Genomic DNA, 21,955 nt, shown 5'->3' on the forward strand with positions numbered 1-21,955 from the left:
AAATCTCAGCAATTAATTCCTTAAAGCTGCCCCACTTGGATGCATCTTTGCCTTAAACATGTTTTATTTGGGGCTTCATCTCCTTCCTTCTTGGAGGAGTAGTCAGGCTGGAAGGATGGAAATGCCTGCATCTCAGATTTTCCTCTCCCACAAAACCCCTCACATCTCAGGGTTTATAAACCCCTGGTACAGAGCAATCCTGCCTCCAGAGTGGTGCCATCTCTGGGCACAGGCAGCCTCTGCCCTTGCTGGAAAAGGTTAAATTTGCTCTCCTGCCTTTCTGGTTGATGTTTGCTGAGTTGTGTCGTGGGTGCCAGTGCCTTGGGCAGGGGAGAGCTGTCTTTGCCTGAAGGGTTCTAATCCCAGAATGGTTTGGGTTGGAAGGGACCTGGAAGGGCAGGGAATGGGCAGGGACACCTTCCTTACACCAGGCTGCTCCCAGCCCTGTCCAACCTGGCCTTGGGCACTTCCAGGGATGCAGGGACAACCCCAGCTGCTCTGGACACCCTGTGCCAGAGCTCACCACCCTCCCAGGGAACAATTCCTTCCCAAAATCCCATCCATCCCTGCCCTCTGGCAGTGGGAGCCATTCCCTGTGTCCTGTCTGTGTAAAATGTGCTCTCCTTTTTTCCAGCCCCCCCTTGGAGTACTGCAAGGCTGCAGTGAGGTCTCCTCAGAGCCCCTTTAGGCACTGAAATTCCCCCAGAATCTTCTCTTCTCCAGGCTGGACAAGCCCTGCTCTCCCAGCCTGCCTTGGAGGAGAGGTTTTTCTGGGAGGGTGCAAAAGGAATGACTGTTCTGGGTGGGTGCAAAAGCCAAGTGTAGGGAGAGGATCATTGCAGGGTCACCCTGCACAAACCTGGGCTGCTTGGGAAGGGACAGCCAAGGTGCTGGGAGCCAGTGTGGCTGGGCTTCTCCAGCTCCTGGTGGCTGCTGCTCTCTGCTGCCAGCTCTGGGAATGTGTGCAGGGCTCTGGGAATGTGGCAGGGCTCTGGGGATGTGTGCAGGGCTCCTCTTGGATCGACCTTGGGTGACCCAGCCGGGCGCCGGGGCTGTCGCCTCTGTCCTGGCCCAAACAAGTCTGGCTTTGACTGGGAGCTGCTTTAGGAGATAATGTGGCTCTGTGCTGCCTTTGTTGGGCAAAGATAGAAATGAACTTGTGCTGGTGTGTGGCTGGAGCCAGAGGAATCCCATGCTGAGATACCAGACTGGGGGAAGGCTGGGGCTGACATTTGCTCTGATTATTTTATTTTACCCCAAAGCTTTGCTTACCTGAGCCTGTGAAGTGATCAGAAAACAAATGTCTCTTACAGCCACTCGAAGTGCTCAAGCCAGTTTTTACACTTATTTCCATTATTTTATTATTGTATATTGTTTGCATGGTGCAGTTGGGCCTTTGCTGTTAATTATTCCCCTTTGCAGTAAATCATGAATTGTGAATGCTCATTGTGTCCTGAGGGAACTGATCCTGCTGGTGGAAAAACAGAGTGTTACAGGTGCTATGAACCTGAGAAAAAAAAAGGAAAAAACCAATTCATTTTTCAAAAATAACTTTATTTTGATGTGATTCAATGCAGAAAACCTGCCAGGTTTTCTTTCTGTAGTTGTCAATATTTTTTTTCTGGTCTGCCTGTTGTTGTTTCTTGGGTGTTTTGGGAGCAGCTGCACTGTCCTGCTTTTGTGGAACAGCAAAGTATCTGTCTTCACACCATTTTTATTTTAAACAAACCCTAATTCTGTTACCATCTGCTCCATTCAACAGGGAGGAATTTCAAATAAAATCTGAGTCCTTCTCAGACTTTATTTGAAATTAAAGTCAAATAAAGCCACAGGGGTAAATTTTCTAGGCTTAGGACTATTTTTTAAATTGTTGGTAAAGCTAACTGGGACATTTGTTATTAGAGAAACTCTCTGATTTTTAGACTAATAGATGACTTTATGGAATGAGCAGAAGTGGGAGGAAAATGTATCTTACAGAATGTGTGGTCTGGTTGTTCCCTGTGGTATGGAAGAGACAGGAATTTTTGGGCACAGATAGATGTGGAATAACAACATTTTAGGTCCCTGATATCTCCAAACCCTCCTCCCAGCCTCCTTGCTGACACTGCTTTGTAAACTTCCCTCGTGCTACTGATCTCTCATTGCTTTTTTTATTTTTAATATTTTCCTGACAGCTGGCACCAGAGAACACTCTGATGTCCTTCCAGAAGGCAGTGGAGCAGAAGGTGCATGGAGTGCAGGCTGATGTGGTGCTGAGGTAGGTCCCTGCTGCCTGTGGATAATCCAGGCAGGAATGGTCCAGCATGTCCAGAGTCTGGGCACTGCAGCTTTTTCCCACTGGGAAGGGCTGTCCTGGTGAACTCATCAGTACCTCCTGTCTGTCTCTGTCAGATGCTGCTGATCATTTCACTGAGGTGATGGTGAAAGGTGGACTTGTCCAGATGAGGGAACCTGGATCTCTTTGTTGTCCTCATTTGCAGGAAGGCTGTAGTTTATCCTAGAGCTTGGTTATTTATCTTTGTCCTGGTTTATTCCAGTAAAACACAGCCAGAGCTTGTTTGTGACTTCTCCTGGGATACCCCAGGTGCAGACAGAGCAGAAATTCTAATTTGACTTTTTTTTGCACAGCAGAGTTTTCACCAACCTTGACAAACCATCCCAAGAATACACCAGGAGGAAGCTCTTCCTTCTCCTCTTCCTCTGGCATTAATCTTTAGGGAAGGAGGATGCTGACTGTCAGAAAGTCATTCCTTGCTGGCAAAGGTTGAGCTGAGTGGACAAGAGCAATTAGAATTTAGAGAGGGTTATTTCCAGAGCTGTGCTTTGTTCCAGGAGTTTAATAGTTCCTTAATATTCCTGCTCCCAGTTTGTCCCAGTACCAATTACAAACACAAGAAAGACTCAAAGCAGATATTTTATTTTTTTTCCCTGACTGCTTTGGAGATTTGTGTTGGTGGACAGGTATTTTTGCCTGCTAGAAGGAAGTTTTATTTTGAATTGCTTTCTTTTTACTTCACTTTTTTTTTTTTTTTTTTTTTTTTTTTTTGGCAAGAAAATGATTTAAAAACAGAAGGAATTTCTTCCCACTGGTGAGTGGAAGGTCACTGTGGAAGGATGGAGTATGAATTGAGATGTATGTCACACAATTTTTGTTTTTACCAAAATGAGTTTATCAGCTGTTGTGAGGGGACAAGCACTCGAGTGTCCAGCTCCCAGATGAGCACTTGGCTCACATGGCTGCATCCATTAACACTTTGGGAGGTGGAGAGCTGGAAAAGCTCCAGGATCCTTCCCCACTGCCACTCATCAGCCATCCCAGAGGAGCACTCCAGGCTTAAACAATGCCCTTGATGGCCCAATTTCCTGAGCCTCCTCCAAGAGACCCCAGGTGCCTTCAGAAAAAGAGGATTCCATGACTTTCAGACTGAGAAGTGGGATATTGGTGCAGCTGGCAGCACCCACAGGGAGGGTTTGCAGCACAACATCCCTTGCTGTCCTTATCCTTCAGGAAGATGCTCTCTGTTCCTGTGCCTGGATGGCTCCATCCCTCCTGGAATATTTCCATGTTCTTCTAGACATGTACCAGCATGGGGGGGCAGCTTGGACAGGCACTCAGAGCCATCACCTCCTGCTCCACACCCACCCCACATCCCAAACCAGTTGGAAAGCCAGCTTTGCTCCAAGCAGCAGGAGCCCAGAACTGCTGCCTGTTCCTCTCTCTCTTGCACCCCCTCCCACATCTCTTCTTCTAAAGCTCTGCCTGCTGTCTCTGAATTCCTGCTTCAAACCTGGCCTGCCAAGACCCCGTGGTTAGCCCTGAGTGGTGCTGGGAGGGAAGGGTTGGAAAGGAGGCAGCAAATGTCAAGTGCCCCAGAGGATTTCTGCACTGTGGTTAAGGCTTAGCAGTGTTCTGCTCTTCTAGGAGATGTTAAACTCGAGCTCCTGGCACTTCTAAACACTCCACACTCTTCATTCTGCAGTTGCTGAGCCTTTTTTTTTTTTTTAAATTTTATTTTTAACTGTATTTATTAAACCCTTTGACTGCAGCAGCGTGGGATTGCCATGTCAGCAGGTTGCTTTGGGCTGGGGGAAGGAGGTGCCACAGCACAGGCCAGAAATAGCAAATAAAGGTGCCAGTGACCTTTGAGAGAAGGGGCTTCTGAGGGCAGTGGTAAAGCTGAGGCAGCATTTGCTCCATCCTCTAAAACTGGGTTTCATTTTCCCTCTGGGAAACAGCTCTGGGTTGTCTCCTGATTCAAATGGGATTTGTTATTTCACCCCATCCTCTTTTCAGACTTTTTATGAGTGTCCTGTTAGGAACATGGGCTCCTTGCTTTGGAAAATGTCATTGCTACCAGGTTTGTCCTGGGTGCAGAAAACTGTTCTCCTGCCTTTGATAAAAACTGTCACTACCCTGTGTGGTTTCAGCACTGATCTGGTCAGGAAATGGAGTGGAAGAAAGTTTAAAGAGTTTTTATGCTTTCCAGACCATTATTCTGTAATATCCAGATGACTTCAAAACCCCAGGGCATGCATTTGCCTGCTTAGTTTCATCTGAGAGGTGTGGCTTGTTTTTTTTTTTTTTTTTTTTTTTGGTTTTTTTTTCTTTAAGCATGAACTTAACTCATGTGGGCACAAAACCAGTTTTCAATTGGAGAAGGCAATTTCAGAGCATTTTTGGTAGTTTGGTAGAGCATTTTTGCATCTTGCTGAAAGCCTGATGTGAGAAGCTTTGAGAATTCCCCTTCTTTCCTGCTGTGTGTTTGTGTGTCTCTGTGCACCCAGGGAAATCCCTGATGTTTTTGGGAGCTGCAGAAGCTTTGACGAGCATTCAGGGTGGGTGTTCCTGTCCAAGCCATCTGATGTTGAAATTTTTGAGGGGATAATGGGGAGAAGTGGCTGAGGCATGGGCAGTGTTGTGTCAGTGTAGGAGTGACTGCCATCACCCAGCAGGTGTCTGAGGCGGGTGGAGGACGCTGGGGATTTTTGTAGGCTGGTTGAAAAATCCCAAGGATTTTGATGTGAGAGGGGCTGGAGTGGGAAGGGGAGTTTCTCTCCTCCACCTGTGAGAGGGTGTGTGTTTGCAGCTATGATGGGGTGCCCTTTCTGATGCACGACAAGACTCTCAGGAGAACCACCAACGTGGAGGAGGTGTTTCCAGAGCGCGCCTACGAGCACTGCTCCATGTTCAACTGGACTGACCTGGAAAAGCTCAACGCTGGGGAGTGGTTCCTGCAGGTGGGTGCCATGGAGCCGTGGGATCACAGCTCCTGCCCAGCTCCTCTCTGAGGGGAAAGGTGTAGGTCCATCTCCTTGGTGGTGTGGTGCAGCTGGACCATGTTTAGCTCTGTCTCTCCTGAACTTAGGCTTGGTCTAAGCCACGTTGTCTTTCTGTGCCTCTTCTGGAGAAAGGGGCCTCAAGCCTGGCTGACACCACAAAGAACTTCGAGACCCCCAGTTATAATCACTTTTATATGTGATGATAAAAAAGACAGAAAAAAACCAGCATGCTATACACTGTTGGCCTTTTTCTGAATTTTACTTTGGGACAATCATCTCCACAAAGAAAAAAAAAAATAAGAAAGACTTGGCACTGGTGGGGTCTGGGCTTTGTGGCAGTAATCCTGGGATGTGCTTTGCTTCCAGAATGATCCTTTCTGGACAGCAGGCTCTCTCTCAAGGGCTGACTACTTGGAGGCTGCCAACCAGTCAGTCTGCAAGCTGGAAGATATGCTGGAGGTGATCAAGGACAACACATCCCTGATCCTGAACTTCCAGGACCTGCCAGCAGCTCATCCCTACTACAGCACTTACATCAACATCACCCTGGAAACCATCCTGGCATCGGGGATTCGGCAGCAGGCTGTGAGTTCTGTGGGCTGGGGGAAATTTCCAAAATGGAAATTTGTGTGTCTCCAGTGGGGCATCACTGGAAGCTGTGCTGGGCACAGAGGTTGGAATGGAGCACCTGGTACAGCTCAGGACAGGTTCTCTCTGGGTATAACTTTTTAAGCCCCCACTAAGACCACAACAGAGATGGAGATGAAGAGCAAGAGAAGGATCATTAAATGTGGGGATGTGAAGTGGGATTTCTCCCTCAGGGTTTTGGTTCCCTGTTGAGAATGCACGTGGCTGCTTCTGTGCTTTGGTAGATGAGTGTCACTGAGCTATTAAGACCAGGCTGGTTGGGGCTTGGAGCTAGAGAAAGGTGTTGGAATGGCAAGGGGTTGGAATGAGGTGACTTTAAAGGTCCCTTTCCTTTCCATCCAAACCACTCTGTGATTCCATGGCCCACTTTACTTCGTGCAGCTGAGCTCGAGCTGCTGACTGGACGTGCTTCGGAATCACGGTGGGAGCTCAGGGAATTCCATGGCCTGGGCTGGAGTGCTGCCAGATTTGGGAACCGCCTTTGCCATAGCCTGTGCCCTTTCCTGCTCCCCCCCCAGGTGATGTGGCTGCCAGACACGGAGAGGCAGCTGGTCAGGCAGGTTGCTCCTGGTTTCCAGCAGGCTTCTGGCCTGAAGCTGGACGCAGAGCGCCTGAGGGAGAAGGGCATCGTGAAGCTCAACCTGCGCTACACCAAGGTCACCAACGAGGAGGTCAGGTACTGCCAGAGCCCTCAGCATCCTTTCCTGAGCATCCCAGCCCGGCTGGCTGCACACAGGGATCTTTCCAGATGGATTTGCTCTGGAAAGCTTGAGCTGGGCAAGCTTTTCCCTACCCATCATCCGGAATCCAGGCTGTTTCTGGGAATGCACAGCTGCCTCTGACATCTCTGCATGCTGTCTCAGGATATGATGAGCCTCTTTGAAATACAAATGTATGAATTGGCTGATTCTTACTGCACTCACAGTTCTGGGAAACAGTGAAGGCCTTTCACACTGAGTTCCCTCCGAGTGCTGCTTCATCCTCTTTAGCAGCTGCCCTTTGTCTGCTCCAGAGCTGCCAGCACAGAATTTTGATTAGCCCAAAGTCTGGATATGCTTTCAGAAATTTCTCTTTGTAGAAAGAGAAACTCCTGTCCTGTGTCATCTATTTAGCTGTTCTCTGTAGTGGCCCTGGCACAGCAAGGGGTTCCTGTCCTGCCTGAGCCTGTATGTGAGCTATGTGATGTTTTAGCTCCCAGCTTTGCCCCGTTTCCAGGGAGGGCAGATTGTTTCTAGTAGGGCTTTTCTGGTTTTAGAAATTTAAATTGAACAGGTTTGCAGAAGAGAAATATCTCCAAAGGAGCTCTCTGGCTGCATGTTAGAGCTGAAGTAGGGAAGAGCTGAGCCTGCAGCTGTTTGAGAGCGTGGCCCTGTTTGGGGTGATCCAGCTGTGGCCTTCTGTGGCTGCCAGCAGTCAGTCCAGCTCCTCACCTCATTAATAATTCCTGCTTGTTTTTCCCCCTGTTTGCTCTGTCCCATGGAGAGGGCTCTATGCTCACTCACTCATCTATCCCAGTTTAGCCCCAGCCTCCCATCAACCCCACCTGAGCTATCTCCAAAACAGGAGCTTTCACCTGAATGTTTCTTGAACCCTGTGGTGCCCAGCCAAATGTTGCTGCAGCCCTGGTTTAACACAGTTCCCTCAATTCTCCCCAAATCCAGCACCTGGATGCAACTTTGCTGCAAGCACCCCTTTGGAGCCCTTGTTCCTGTTAAGAGCTGGGAGATGTCCATGTCTGGCACTGTGTGTCCTTCCACCTCAAAGTATTTTGCAGTGTTAAATTGCAGGGATTAATCTGTGCTGCCCCTGTGAGGGAGATTGTTGGTGCTTCTGCTTCATAGGTGAGGAAATAGAGCAATTCATGTGAATTATCTGGGCACCAGGTAATTGCCAGTGCTTGGCTGGCTGCTGGCAGTTTTAGCTGCTTGGAAAATGATCTCAGGAGACTGGAAGCTGTAAATCTGCAATTGTCCCCAAGCCAAGGGCATTGTAGGAGGTGATGCTGGAGACAGGTCTGCCAGTGTTTAATTAAGCAGATTGCCCCTGAAATGTCACAGGCGTCAGAGGCGGATGCTAATTTCGCATCAGCACGATGAGATGGTTGTTCCAGAAACACACCATGTCCATCATTCCTGAGGAAGCATCTGAGATGGTCTGTGGCCTGTGCCAGACAGCAGCCAGGAGGTGAGGAAAGCTGTCAGGATCAAACCATTGCCCTGCAGTGCCCTTGGGCTGCGCCCTGTTAAAAACTCTTACTCCACAATTCAAACCAAACAGACCAAGCTGGGGCTGGTGGCAAGAGGTGAGGTTTGGTGGGGTCCTGCATGTCACCCTGTGTGTGTGCCCTGGCAGGGACTACACCATGGCCAACCTGAGTGTGAACCTGTACACGGTGAACGAGCCCTGGCTGTTCTCCATCCTCTGGTGCGCCGGCGTGCCCTCGGTCACCTCCGACAGCTCCCACCTCCTCCGCAAGGTGCCTTTCCCCATCTGGCTCATGGTAAGCACCACCCTGGCAGCCTCTGGCACCAGGAAATGCACTGGGTGGGGGTGGAGGGGAGAGGTTTTCCAGGGAGGTTTGGCTGGGCTTGAGGGTTTTCCCTCTCTGTCCATCTGAGCCCTGAGATGGTAAAGAATTGGTGCTGCTCCTGCACAGTCCCATCGCTTTGGGTGGGATCCTTGAAGGTTGCATTGCACTCCCTATTTAACCCACATGATTATTCCAGTTCTCCTCTGAGGGAAGAACACCTTTGCAGACCTGCTGAGCAGCTGTTAAGAGTTGCAGGAGAGGCAGGTGTACAGGTGAAACATAAGACCAGGCCTCTGTGTCTTGGCCAAGTTGTAAAATGAGGTTTTTGCCCGTTCTGAATCCCAAATTGAGGATTTACCTCTGGCTACCCCATTGCTGGACAATAAGCAGAGACCCAGTGATGATGGCTCAGCTGGTGTGATGCCCACTTAAATTGGCAACTGGAACCAGACCCACCAGTGCCTGGAAAGGACAGAAATCGCATTTACAGCATGAGGCTGTGCCTAAAAGGTCCCATCTGCACTTAAAATAGACCCTACATGGATATATTTCCCTGTTTTCCCCCAGACTTGGATTCCCAAACAGCATCTTGCCCTCACCCTGAGGTACAACTGAGGTAGGAAACTTTCAGCCCAGAGAGCTCTGAGAAAATGTCAGCGCACAAAAAGGAGGGAGAGTTTCAAATTGTTCCTGTTTGCAGTTTCCCCTGATAGTTTTGGATGACAGCCTGGCATTAGGAAGGTCATAAATATTGTGATTTATACCTAACCCCTGCAGCTCTGTGCTTTTCTTGCTCCTCAGTGGTAACTCCAGCCATGTGTGGTCTCCCCGTGGTTGCACAAACCCAAATGTTTAAGGTCTGCTCCTGTTTTCTGTCTTGCAGCCTCCAGACGAGTACCACCTAATCTGGATCACGTCTGATCTCATTTCATTTCTTGTAATTGTAGGAGTTTTTATATTCCAGAAGTAAGTTTGTTACAGCTCTGCTCTTGTGTGTTTGTGACCTGTGTTTTTGTCCAGATTGTCGGGTGGAGGTGGGAGAGAGGAGTACCCTGAGCCTCAGTTCTTGGATTGCAGTAGCAGGGGAAATATTCATTAAAAAAATCCTTGAAAACAATAATTCCACTCCCAAGGTGGGATGGAGAATTGGATGCACCTTGTAAGAATGAGAGATCACTAATTAGTAATGTCAGATGCCTTCCTTTGCTCCTAAAATATGTGGAAGAGAAACTGTAAATGCTTTGGGGAAAAGGATGTTGACAAAGACATTGCAGTGCTTTAAAGGAAGAAGAGGGGAGGGATTTTGAGATTCCACCATTACAGTGCTCAAAAAGAACATATTACAGTTTTCTTAAATCAGTTTGTTCCTGTTTGGATGTAGAGATATTATGGAATCATGCAATGGTTTGGGTTGGAAGGGACCTTAAAGATCATTTAGTTCCAACACCCCTGCCACAGGCAGGGAGTTACTGTGGGAAATGTTATGATTCTGCAAGTCAAATCAGGTGCTTAGTTAGAAGGAAGAAGGAGAAGCTCTGCTCCAGAAGTTGGACTTTTCTGCAGCAAAGGACCTTCTCTTCAAGAGCCTTGTGCAGGACAGACCCCTTTCCCTGATGTTGCAGTTTCTCCACCACATGAGAGAGTTGCTAGCAGGGTTGAGTTTATGTCAGAACCAAATCAGAGCAGAATTGCCCAACCACCACCTGCTGATGTGATTCAGCTCTGGGGAATGGGGCTTGGCATTTGGCCTTCAGTGTCATGGTTGATTTTTTTGGTGTGTTTTTGGTTGGTTTGGTTTAGTTGGTTTGTTTTTTTTTCCCCCAAGTCCTTTTTGGGGCAAACCAGAGCTGCTTCCTTCATGCAAGGACGAGGGGGTGGGTGGGAGCAGAGGCACTGCTTCGATGTGCTCGTGCTCTGTCCTCTGCATGGCTTCTCTCTCCTCAGCCATGGTAGGGACTGTCCTGCTCTTCTGCTCCAGCCCCAGTGACAGGATCCTGGCAGCCTCTCCAGAGGGGGAATACCGACTGTGATGACTTCTGACTAACCTTTTTTTGCCTCTTTGCCTTGTTTATTTTCTTACTGCTCTGACTGTTGTGCATGTTCCTCCTCTTTCTCTCTCTGCTGCATTCTGGCATCTCACAGCTATCACATGATCAGGTAATTCTGGTGCTTTCCTCCTCTTTCTCTTTTCCATTCAACCTTCCTTTCTCTCTTTCTTTCTCCCTCTCTGCTATGGCTTCACTGCAGATGGTCAGGGCAGGATGCAGCTTTTCTGATGCTTTCCAACTTCTGGCTTCAGGAGGGGACTTGGAGGGTGTGAACATTGCACAGTCCATAGTCATGAGCTCCAGGGAAGTCTGATGCTGAAGCCAGGGGATGTTTTGAAGGCATTCTGACCTCCTGTGACAATGATCTAAGTCAGTGCCTTTTAACCCAGCCCAGTTCTGAGGTCACACTGTAATTGGGAGATTCCCAGAGGATGTAATGCTTTCTCTGTGGAAGTAATCCCATGCAAAATATCCCCTTCCTTCCTGTATTGACCAAAGATGTTTGAGACCAGCCTCTATCCTAAAGAGAGTCATGGAATCTATTCAATTGTATAAAGGAGCACTTCTCTGAATTAATGGGGCTGATAGCTGGAAAGGTTTGGCTCATCAGTTGGGATCTTCCCGAGTTGCACTGCTGTGAAGCTGGAAATACAGAGTGAAAGCAAAGAGCACTGCAGCAGGGGAGGCAGCTGAGCCTGGGGTGCTGGATTTGAAGTGCCATCAGTCAGAACCCCAGATTTCTCCTCGTTTTGGCCCTTGCCTCACCAGTCCTTCCCACCCCTTTGGAGGGAAGCTCTGCACTAAAGCCTTCCCTGCCTCCCCACTCGGACCGAGCTCTTCACGTGTTCCCTTCTGCCTTGCTCCTGCTCTGTGCCATGGCCTTGCACTCCTGAGGATTTGGTTCTCCCCACCCACTGCCTCGGGGTCGGGGTTGGCCCCTGCAGGTGTCCATGAGGTGCTTTGGTGTTCTGGCCCTGTGGCATCTCCCCAGAACAGGGCTGGGCTGAGCCCTCCTGTGGGTGCGGGGAGGTCGGGTGGTGTCCCTTTGTTGCCTCCCCTTGCTCAGGGATGAGGAGAAGGCAGGCTTTAGGCAGAGCAGGCACAGGAGGGGGACTGCAGCTGGCTTGGCTCTGTGCTTGCTCCATCTTCCCACCTCAGTGCCAAACAACCCCATTTTTCCCTCGACCTGCCCCTCTCCCACCCCCTTTCCATGGCATTGAGCATCTCCCCTCCCACCCCAGGGTCTGGCCGTGGCCCTAACCCAGTGTATGCTGTCTCTGTGTTGTTGTCCCAGTATTTTTTAGTCTGTTCCCACCCCGTGTCCGTCTGGTCTGCTCCCAGAACGCCAGCCTCCCAGAACAGGACCTTCCTGCTGTCTCTCTGGCCTTTTTGCACGCTGCTGTCCCAAACCTGGGCCATCACAACAGAGTCCAAGGGGGTAGGAGAGGTGCTCTTTTCTATTCAACCAGCTTTTTGGAGACCCCGAGGCTTCTGAGCGCAGCACAGAGTTTCATGTGGTGGTGGTTGGAGTTGCATCCTGGTTAAATGTTCCAGTGGCTCCTCTGAGAGGATATTTCAAAGCACCCCTGAGAGATGGGGTGACCCTCTCCTGGCTCAGTCAGAGCAGTGCATCCCTGTGAGAGGAGCCATCATCTCCTCATGTGTTTTACCACCCTGGGTCTGCCCACAGCCACCACGGAGAGCACAGAGCAGGGCTTGCTCCTCTTGGCAGGAGGAGAAAAGCCCTTGGTCCCTGCACATGTGTGAGGCTGGGCTCTCTGTGCCTCAGAGTGACCCCTGTCCTCCCTGGGATAGCTGGGGCTGTGGGTGAGAGGTCCCTTGTGGCCACAGAGTGACTTGATGCTGAAAATCCTGGTGTGGTGGGCAGAGAGAATACTGGCACCAATGTGTTTTGGTCCTGATTTAGAGTTTGAGGAGGGTCTTATCCTGTGAGACCTTGCAATCACGGTAGTGGGATCTGCCCGCAGGGGATACTAAGGCAAAAAATATGTTCTTCGAGGTCAGAGTGGCTCAGTTTAGATGATGATGATAGAAGAGAAAAAAACAATTATTTGTTTTATACATTGATGTTTTTGCCTCCTTGTGCTTCCTCTGCATTGCTTCTGTCCATGGGTCTGTGAGTTGTGTCGTGTTGCCATCCCACCCCTTCTCTTCTGTGTAGCCTTCATCTGTACCCTGGGCAAAGCCTGGTTCAGGTCACCCAGTGTCAAGCACTGGGACTTGGGAAGGGGGTGGAAACCCTACAAAACTGACACCAGCTACATTTACCTGGGGAAAAAAATGGCAGAACCTCCTTTGTGGTTGTTGATTTGTCAGGCCGTGGACCCAGGCTGGAGATTTGTGGGCTCCTCAAATCCTCTGCTCCTGGGGCTGGCTAGGGGTTTGAAATGGGAGAGAAGGTGATTGTTTTGGTCACCTTCTCTTGTGTGGGTGAGCCACTAGATGGTGCCAGCAGATCAGAAACCTCATAAGCCACCCTAAATCCCTGCTGTTTCTTCATCAGATAGTTTCAGGGCATCCCTGGCTCTGGCAGGGAGAGTGGGATTTGCTGGTGGCTCAGTGGGGTGTGGGCTGTGAAAGCCTGGCCTAAACATCATCCCCTTGTGGTGGGATCTTGGGAACAGCTCAGCCTTGGCTGAGCCCACCAGGCCGTGTTTTCCCCTATTCCAGCAGCCCACCTTCCCCTCCTCATGAGGGTCTGCCACAGGGCTGCTCTCAGTGTCCCCAAGTGCCACATCCACGTGGCTCCAAAGATGGGCACTCCATCACTGCCCTGGGCAGCTGTGCCAGGGCTGGAGAGCCTTTTTGGGGAAGGAATATATACCAAATCTAAACCTCCCCTGTCCCAATCTGAGGCCATTTCCTTGCTGTGTCTCAGGTTTCAAAGTCCAAATTGTCTCTGAGCTCTCTTCTGCCACAAGCCTGACCACGGCACTCAGTGAGGGAAAATTTTGTGGTTTGTTTACTTGGCTGGTTCTCTTATTCTGCTCCCTCTAAAAGCATAAACACCTCTGTCTCCTTTGCACAGCTGGAGAGGACTGTGAGACAGCTACTTGTGGAAATGAGTTCATGGATTTATGAATCCATGGGCTTAATTCCCAGGTGGAATCAGGGTGCCTAAAGGTGCCTGGGGTCACTCATCTCTGAACATCCTCCTGCCTGGTGGGGTTGTGCAGGGGAGCAGAGGGTCTCTGGCACTGAGGGTGCTCCTGTGCCTGCAGAGGCCAGTCCCTGCAGCCCTGCTCCTGTCTTGCAGGTGGCGCCTGGGCAGCATCAGGACCTACAACCCGGAGCAGATCATGCTCAGCGCTGCCGTGCGCCGCTCCAGCCAGGACGTCAAGATCATGAAGGAGAAGCTGATCTTCTCAGGTAGGGATGGGGCTGCTGGGTGCCTCCCCCAGCTCCCACCCCCCCGAGGGAGGAACTGCCCCTGATTCAGGGGGATTGTCCTGCTGTGGGTCAGGGGACCGGGCTGACCTTGCTGCACTGCAGCCGTGGGATGATCCTTAAGGTCCTTTCCAGCCCAAGCTGTTCCGTGATTCTGTGGCCCATCCCAGCACTGATAAGCTCAGAAATCCTGTGTTTAGCTTCCCAGGTTATCCCATCTCTCGCTGTCCCACATCTTCTCCACTCACCATTGTCAAAGGCCAAAAACCCCACTGATAATGGCACATGTGACACCACAAATATGGTGATGAGGTTGGGGTAGACCTGGAATTCAGGGGCATTCCTGATATCCTCATGCTCCTCCCAGAGTTTATTTCTGTTGGAACACATTGATAATGTGTCCATTGCACTCCACCTCTAAGAAAGACAGCAAAAGTGTGAGCAAAGATGGAAATGTTTAGCTTTAAAAGGTTAAATGTGGTGCATGAAGGTGGAAAGCTCACCTTTGAAGGAATGTGAGTATAATCCCCCCACCCCCTGAGCTTTGTTATGGGTTTTCTTTTTTTGTATTTAGGGTCTGGAGATGCCCAGCAGGGATCAGGGTTTAGTGCTCTGGGCACAGACAGAGCAAAAAGGCAACTTTGCTTACTGTGTGAAATGCCAGCCAGAGGTGGTGAAAATCAGGTATAAATCCAGGGAATCCAGACAAGGAAAGCAGCTTGGCACAGCAGAGTTCAGCTTCCCTAACATGTCCTTAGACATGTTAGGGAAGCTGACATAAAATCCCTTAGAGGCGGGGGGTGCAGATTGAAGTTTTGTGCCTCTGAAGCAACTCTTCCTGCTTAGGGTGGATGTTTCACCATTAAACATTGGTGGGTGCAGGTTTTTCCCAGTGAGACCAGTGACTGGAGGAGCCAGTCCTTTTCCAGGACAGGCAGGGATTAGGTTTAGGCACTTTGTACCACTCTGCCACAGGTGACTTGCCCAGCCTGTGACAATGACATCAGGTGTAGGGGGATGGGGAGGGGATGGCAGGGGGCAGCCAGCTCTGCTCTGGTGGTGGCTGGATTTGGAAAGGCTGAAATGTAGAGCTGAGCTCCAACCTGGAGGCAGATCACGTTCAGAACAGGTTGTAAATGAGAGCAGAGTTCCTAATTCCCTGTAGGATCAGAGGGATGCCCCGTGCTGGGATTGCTCAGCACCCCAGTTCCCCATCCAGCAGGGAAGCTCCTGGAATGACCTCGCTGCTTTCTCTGCCCTTCCCAGAGATCAACAACGGCGTGGAGAGCACGGACGAGCTGTCCTTCTGCTCCGAGAACGGCTTTGCCAACGAGCTGGTGACACCCACGGACACCAAGCTGCGCATCAACTGAGGGCTCTGCCACCCCCTGGGGGCTCTGCCACCCCCTGGGGGCTCTGCCATCACCTGAGGGCTCTGCCCCCGCCTGGGGCTCTGCCGCGCTCCCGCAGCGAGAGCCGTGCTCTCCTGCCTCCCTCCCTGGGATGGGAACCTCTGAGGAACTGCTGCTCAGGCAGAAACCCGCTCCCACTCCCCACCACTGGCTGCCCCACCTCCCTGGTTGTGAGGCTGGGGGGCTTGTTTTTGTAAATATGTAGAAAATCTGGAATTTTTTTGTCTTTTTGGGTTTTTTTTTTGGTTATTTTTTTTGAGTGTAATTTTTCCAGGGCATGAGTGGAAATACTGTGTTCATTAAATCCTCAACCTTATGGCTGAAGTTCTTTGAATCTTGATGTGAGAGCCTGAGTCCCCTTGGGGGGTTTTGGGAGCAACACGTTGAACCTGTGTCCCATTTCTCCCCCTTTCCCTGATCCAGTCCTTCCCTGGTGCAGCGACTGTGTAGCTGAGTGTTGTGATGTTCTTGTGAAGTGTTGATTTTGTTACGGTTTCTTTTCTTTTGTTTTTCCCTTTCTCCTTTTCCTGGGCAATGAAATTGTAGCTCTGATGCAGCAGGAGGCTGTTGGGAGAAGAGAAGCTTGCCTAGGAGAGGAATTCTCGCTGCTCTTCCCTGCTGAGGTTCAGAGCCAGGGAAGGGCTTGCACTGGCTCAGTCACTTGGGCACCTGCTCCTTGTCCCACCCTCCTTCCCCAAAGCCTGGATGCTCCATGGGGAGTGGCCTTCTTGGAATGTCCTGCCAGAGTTTTGAAGGCAAATCCTGAGCATTGGCTGCAGATTGGTCTCTGCTGGCAGCAGTTCTTGATTTCCTTTTTCTTTTCCCTTTTTTCCTCTCTTCTCCCCAGGCTGGGCTCTGCTGGAGCCCCGATGGCTTGTGCCAGGCAATGCTAGGGGCACCATCACTGCTGGGATCTGGCTGAAGTGCCTGCCACTCCACGTGGCATTTGCAGTCACTCCTTCCTTCCCTGCTGGAAGAGGAGGTGGTGCTGCACTGGGAGCTTCCCCCTCTCTGGGCTGAGGAGATGCCCCTGGGTGAAGAAGTTGTAAATAGTCAGGAAGGCGAAGCAGGCCTGGATATAATTTATTCCTGCAAGGAGACCTTTGCTCCTTGCTGTAAAAGCAGGATCTCTAAAGCTGCACATTGGTGTCCTCCAAAGGAGTGATGGTCTTGCAGCAGATGCTGAGGGGCTCTGAAGGCAGAGGGTCCCATCAGCAAGTTTCCAATGCAAAAAGGCTTTAACCCAAAATCTTAGACCAGAGGTTAAAAGTATATTTAAAAAGAAAAAAAAAAAGGTAAAAAATGAGAAAAATAGAGGAGAATGCAGTCTTAGGGATGCTGATAGACATCACATTCCACACCCAAAGCCAAGAGAGAAACAGCCCTGAGCAGTTTCTTCTGGTTTTGGAACTGCTCTGTCCTTTTTAGCTGAAATCCAGTGGCAGTTTGGAACCCTGAAGTTTGGCTCAATGTCTTAAGAGTTGGGGCCAAAAGTGGCCAACTTAACTATGTGGAAAAAACCCACGTTGATAATGACAATGTGAATTTTGGTGCTTTAAAAAGCACCACCCAAAACCAATTGCAGCTCCCCCAGATTTTTATGAGTGTAAGGGGAATAAGCCCCTCCTCACCTTCCCCCAGTACTGTCCTTCTCCGTGGTCCTCTCAAGCCCACCAAGTACAGCGTGTCTTGTTCTGCAGAACTGCATCATTTTGGTGGATTTGAAGGCATTTTGAGAATGAATCTGCTTCTCCCTCTGATGTGGTGCTGTATGGAACCATTCCAGGTGGATTGTCATTGCCAAGTGAGAGGTGTTGTTAAACCTCAGCATCTGCTGGTGATCACCTGCATGTTCTGTTTCTGTCCTTGGAGATGACTTTATGGAAAGGTTAAGTGCTTAAGAGCTTGGAAGTGATAAAAGCAAACCAACAAAGAGTTGTTTTCACAATTAACTTATTTTTCTTTTTTTTTTTTCTTTTTTCTTTTTTTTTTTTTTTTAACAAGACCCAAATTTCATGCACAATGCACTGACTGTTACTGTCCTGAATATTTGCTACCATTTTTTTGGAAAAAAAACCCCAGAGGATGATACTTTTTTGATGAGACTAGAGCTAGATCAAAATAAACTCTGCAATGCTCTGTGAAATAAACTGTCAGTATTCCCCTGCCAGTCTGTCACTGTTTTTGTGTTATGGCACTACAGAGAGGCTCCCACTGCCTGATCCAGAGAGTTTTCCCATTATCTTATGTTGTGCTCAGCAGCTCATTTTAACCCCAAAGGCTGAAAATCCCCTGGGAGCAGCTGGAATCAAGAGCAAATCACACAAAAACCAGGCTGGGAGAGAATTTGAGATATTCCAGATTTACTTATCCCCGTGCATTTTAATTTAATGCAGCACCCCTCTCTTCCCCTTAGACCCATCTCTTTTCATTCAGGGTTTTTTTTTCCTCAAAAAAAATTCCCTGCCTAGGCTGGGAAAAAAAAACCCCTCCAAATTATTTAGGGGGCTTGGGGATGGGTTTAGTTGGTCACTTGGAGACTTTGGCAAGAAATTCCTTAGCTCATGGGTTCTTTACCGAGAGGCTCAACGTGAACAGGACTGAAATAATATTAATAATAATTTTAAAATACTAATTTTTATTAATAATAATTAATAATATTAATAATTAATAATGATAATAATTAATTTGATTTATTGAAGCCCCAGTGGCGCTGCCGTTCCGCCGCCGCCCACCGGAGGGCCCTGCTCTGCACCGCCGCGCTGTGGCCGCCAGACGGCGCCCGCGGGCCCGGCGGCGCTCCGGGGCCCCGCCCGCTCCCAGCCGTGATCCCGGTCCTGATCCCGGTCCCGGTTCTGATCCCGATCCCGAGGGTTCGGGACCCGCATCCCGCCCAGCAGACAGTGGCAGAACCGGACCCGACCCCCCGGCCCCATTCCCCGCCGCGCAGAACGGGAATTGAGGCTTTTTCAGTGTCAAACCTTCAACTTCCAGCAGCTTTTCCAGCGGAAAAGGTTCTAAAAGTCAAATCCAAACTCTCCGCTGTGCTGGGCGCTTCCCTTATTGCTCCAGGTACAAAATACTCCCGGGATCGCGAAACCAACTCGTTTCCAGCTAAAAACCCGACAGGGGAGATGTGCCAGCACGCAGAGCTGTCGCTGAGCTTCCCCCTTACAAGTGGTAACTTGAAAAGTCTCCAGTTGCATCTCGCAGAGATAAACGAGGACAAAACGTTTGCTCAGACCTTGCCCCTTTTATCTGCAATGACGATTTTCTTTCTTTCACAACCTGTAAACTGCACACATCCCCACCAACACTTGGATTATAATAATAATAATAATAATAATAATAATAATAATAATAATAATAATAATAATAATAATAATAATAATAATAGTCGGTAGAACAAAAAGCCAGCTTTGGCATTCCCCTGCTGCCCCTAAACTGCACCAAACAAACTTCTCTGCACGTTCCCTCTCAGCTTCACTCACCACGCCTTTGCAACCAACCCAAACTGAAAATTGCTGAGCTGCAGCTGGCACAGATAAATGGCCAGGGCAGACTTTGCCCATCGCGTTGGGGAACTTTTAATTTGCATCACAAGGCGGTGACAGTCACCCTGTCCTCGCAGGTCGGGCACTTCAGTCCCTCTCTGGCACTCAGCTAAATGTCACCCGGTTTCTGTCACCCAATTTGTGCTAGGACAGAGGAACAGGAGGGGAATTCTTCCCCTGGCACCATGCCCCAGGGTTCTCGCCTTCCTCCTCAGCTCGATTCCACCTCCACAATTCAACCAAAATCCAAGGATTGCTCCCACACAAAAGCCACCACCACCGACCTCAGAATTCAATATTTAATGTCCCTTTTAGTCCAAACCATCCTGTGATGATTCTGTGAAGTATTTGTGGGGTTTTTTTGCCCGCAGACATCAAGGAAAAAAAATGTAGTTCTACAGTATGATATGTTTGCTTTCTTTCTGCATGTAATTCAGATCCTTAGCACCCAACTAAGAGAGAAAATAATTAGAAGTGGGTTGAATTCAGAAGTAATTTCAGAAGAAATGGAGGTAGGGCCTGAAATGAAGCTGTAAGAAAGGTTCAGGAGTAAGAAATAAAAAATAATCACAGCAGGAATAAAAAATGTAATAAAAAAAGCCACAGAAAGGTGGGATGGAGAAATCCAGACAGTATAGAAAATTAAATGTCCTCTTAATCCTTAAGCCTTCCCTTTCAGGTCAGAAGAACCCCAGCAGGAAACAAACTAAAATTTGCACTTTTTCAGATTTCACTGAGGAAAGAAGCTCCTGCATTATTTTGGCAACCTTTTTAAACACTGGAAAGCCACAGTTAGGTCACCCCGAAGCCTTTCCCTCTCCTGGAAAGAAAGGAGTATCTGAGGAAGTTCTCTCCCCTTCCCGATTCTCTGCGCTCTGGGCGTTCCCCTTCCACTCCGAAGTTTAAGCCGTGTTGGTTCAGGATCGCAGTGGGGGCTGCAGTCTGGGGAAAGTGGGATGACAAAAACCTGCTTGGCCTTGCAAGCAGCGATGGATGAGAGACTGCTGCAGATGGGACATTGGGAAGGAATTCCCGGCTGTGAGGGTGGGCAGGCCCTGGCACAGGATGCCCAGAGCAGCTGTGGCTGGCCCTGGATCCCTGGAAGTGTCCAAGGCCAGACTGGACGGGGCGTGAAGCAACCTGGCCCAGTGGAAGGTGTCCCTGCCCATGGCAGGGGGTGGAAATGGTTATGGTCCCTTCCAAACCATTCCATGATAACTATTTTTAACTCTTTTTGCCCACCTCGGCACTGGTGGCTTGGGAAGCCTTCTCGCTAGGGCAGGCCGGGTCCTCCACGGCCCCGGTCTGCACCCGCCCGGGAGCGGTGGCGGTTCCGGGGCGGGCCTGAGCCGGGTTCGGATCGGGCATGGCTGGGAAGCGGAGCTCTCCAAGAAGGAATAGTGCTGCCCAGAGACCCTGCACAGCACAGCTTCCTCAGCCAGGCATGGGCAGAGCCCCCCTGGGAAGGGGAGGTGGAGGCCACAGCTTTCAGGCTCTGCTTCTAGTTTGCCTAATTGGTTAGTTGATTAAGTCCCCTGTTTACAACGGCTTGAAGCCTGAGGTCACCCACAGGGAGCTGTGTCTTGTAGGGGCAGGTCCCCAGTGAAACCCACCCCTGTGGGTAACCCATGACCTGTTATCTGCTCTCCAAGTAGTCCAGTTTGAGGATTTCTTCCTGTGAAATGGCCCTTTCAAAAATAATTCGTGGGCAGCACAATTCTCTGTTTCCTCAGGTGCCCAAAGTGCTTGTGTCAACACAGGCCAAGGGGACCATAAAATCTGGTGGGTGTACAAATGAGGCTGACTAGAAAGATGAGACTTTTATATTTAAATTTTTTTTGTAAACCTTTCAGAGAACAGACTTTGATGCCAGCAGAGCTCAGTTATTTTTGTACTGCTCTCTCCAGTGTTTGTTTCAATACAATTCCCTGGTTTCTTGTCAGCCCGTGCAAAGTGTCCCTATGCCAGGGCAGGAACCTTTCCTCAACAGTAGACAGGAGTCTCTCCCACACGAGCTTCCAGGTCAGAGAAATGCTGCTGGAAGCTGGGGTGGCCAGGAGCACATGGAAAGAGCAGGGCTTTGCCAAGGAGTCAAGTATCACCGAGCAGCACAGCCTCATGTGAGCTAAATTGCTTCCAATCTGAGCTGCTTTTCAAGCCACGCCTGGAATTCAGGATTTCAGCAGCCAAAGGATCAGCATCCCTTTTTTCTCCCACTTCTGCAGTGTTGTTTTTCCCAGGGGACACCCTGAACGCGTCAGTCACTGATGGCACAACTTGCCCTGTGATTGTGGCCCCTTCCCCTGCCCTTGCTGCATGGGAATGGAAGGTAAAGGCACCCAGTGTCCCCTGGAAGGACAGGAGTGACGTGCAGGCTGCTTTCTCCTGGCGGCATCCCCAAAAAAGGCTCAGGCAGGATGCCAGCTGGGCTGGGATGGCGGCCCCAGAGGAGGTCACAGCACTGATCCCGAGCTGTATCTTGGGCATGAGGTAAACAGCCCAAACCTTCCTTTCAGGTTTGGGTCAGCCGTGGAGCCGGGCAGGAAAACAAGGCGGGAGCCAGCTGGAGAGGGCTGTCAGTGCTGACAGCTTTTGTCTGGAGCCCGAGGGATGTGGCAAAGGTGGCTCCAGGGTGTCAGGACCACTCGAAGTTCTCGTGCACGTGCAAATGTGGAGGCTCACGGCACATCCTGAGGGACCCTTCTGCATGTGGGGCTAAGGGTTACACACATGGAGTTTTTAAAAAATGAGGAAAAGGGGTCTTTCTTCACTCCACCTTGGCCTCCAGCCCCTTGTCCTGAGCCCAGCCCCTCCTGGCCACGCTCTGAAGGTGCCATGGGTTTGTTAGTGGGTTTCCCTCCAAAGCGCTCACCCAGCCTCAGCTCCACAGGAGCTTGGGGAACACGTTCCACCATGCAGGGACAATCCTGCTGGGAGCTCAGCAGCTCTCTGGGGTGGATTGAGGCTCATGGTCTGTGTCAGGCAAAGGGATCCAACTGCCCTGCACAAAGAGCTCAATGCTGAACTGCCCCCAAATCCCTTGTGAGCTTTGGGGAGAGGGTTTTCTGCATCTCA

General features: G+C 50.0%; 1 protein-coding gene across 6 annotated transcripts in view; it reads left to right on the forward strand.

The window, feature by feature from the left end:
- GDPD5 (glycerophosphodiester phosphodiesterase domain containing 5) overlaps window positions 1-15,642 on the forward strand; it is a 99,342-nt gene extending 83,700 nt beyond the window's left edge. For all 6 annotated transcript variants that reach the window (XM_050975348.1, XM_050975369.1, XM_050975361.1 and 3 more), the window contains exons 9-16: window positions 2,175-2,257; window positions 5,088-5,238; window positions 5,647-5,865; window positions 6,447-6,604; window positions 8,281-8,428; window positions 9,342-9,424; window positions 13,784-13,896; window positions 15,181-15,642. In XM_050975348.1, coding sequence (XP_050831305.1) covers window positions 2,175-2,257; window positions 5,088-5,238; window positions 5,647-5,865; window positions 6,447-6,604; window positions 8,281-8,428; window positions 9,342-9,424; window positions 13,784-13,896; window positions 15,181-15,287 — 1,062 coding nt within the window. In that variant the 3' untranslated portion in view covers window positions 15,288-15,642. The remainder of the gene's footprint in view (window positions 1-2,174; window positions 2,258-5,087; window positions 5,239-5,646; window positions 5,866-6,446; window positions 6,605-8,280; window positions 8,429-9,341; window positions 9,425-13,783; window positions 13,897-15,180) is intronic.
- The last annotated feature ends 6,313 nt before the right edge of the window (window positions 15,643-21,955 follow it).

The sequence above is a fragment of the Serinus canaria genome, chromosome 1 (assembly GCF_022539315.1).
Source record: "Serinus canaria isolate serCan28SL12 chromosome 1, serCan2020, whole genome shotgun sequence".
In the NCBI taxonomy this organism is placed as follows: domain Eukaryota; kingdom Metazoa; phylum Chordata; class Aves; order Passeriformes; family Fringillidae; genus Serinus; species Serinus canaria.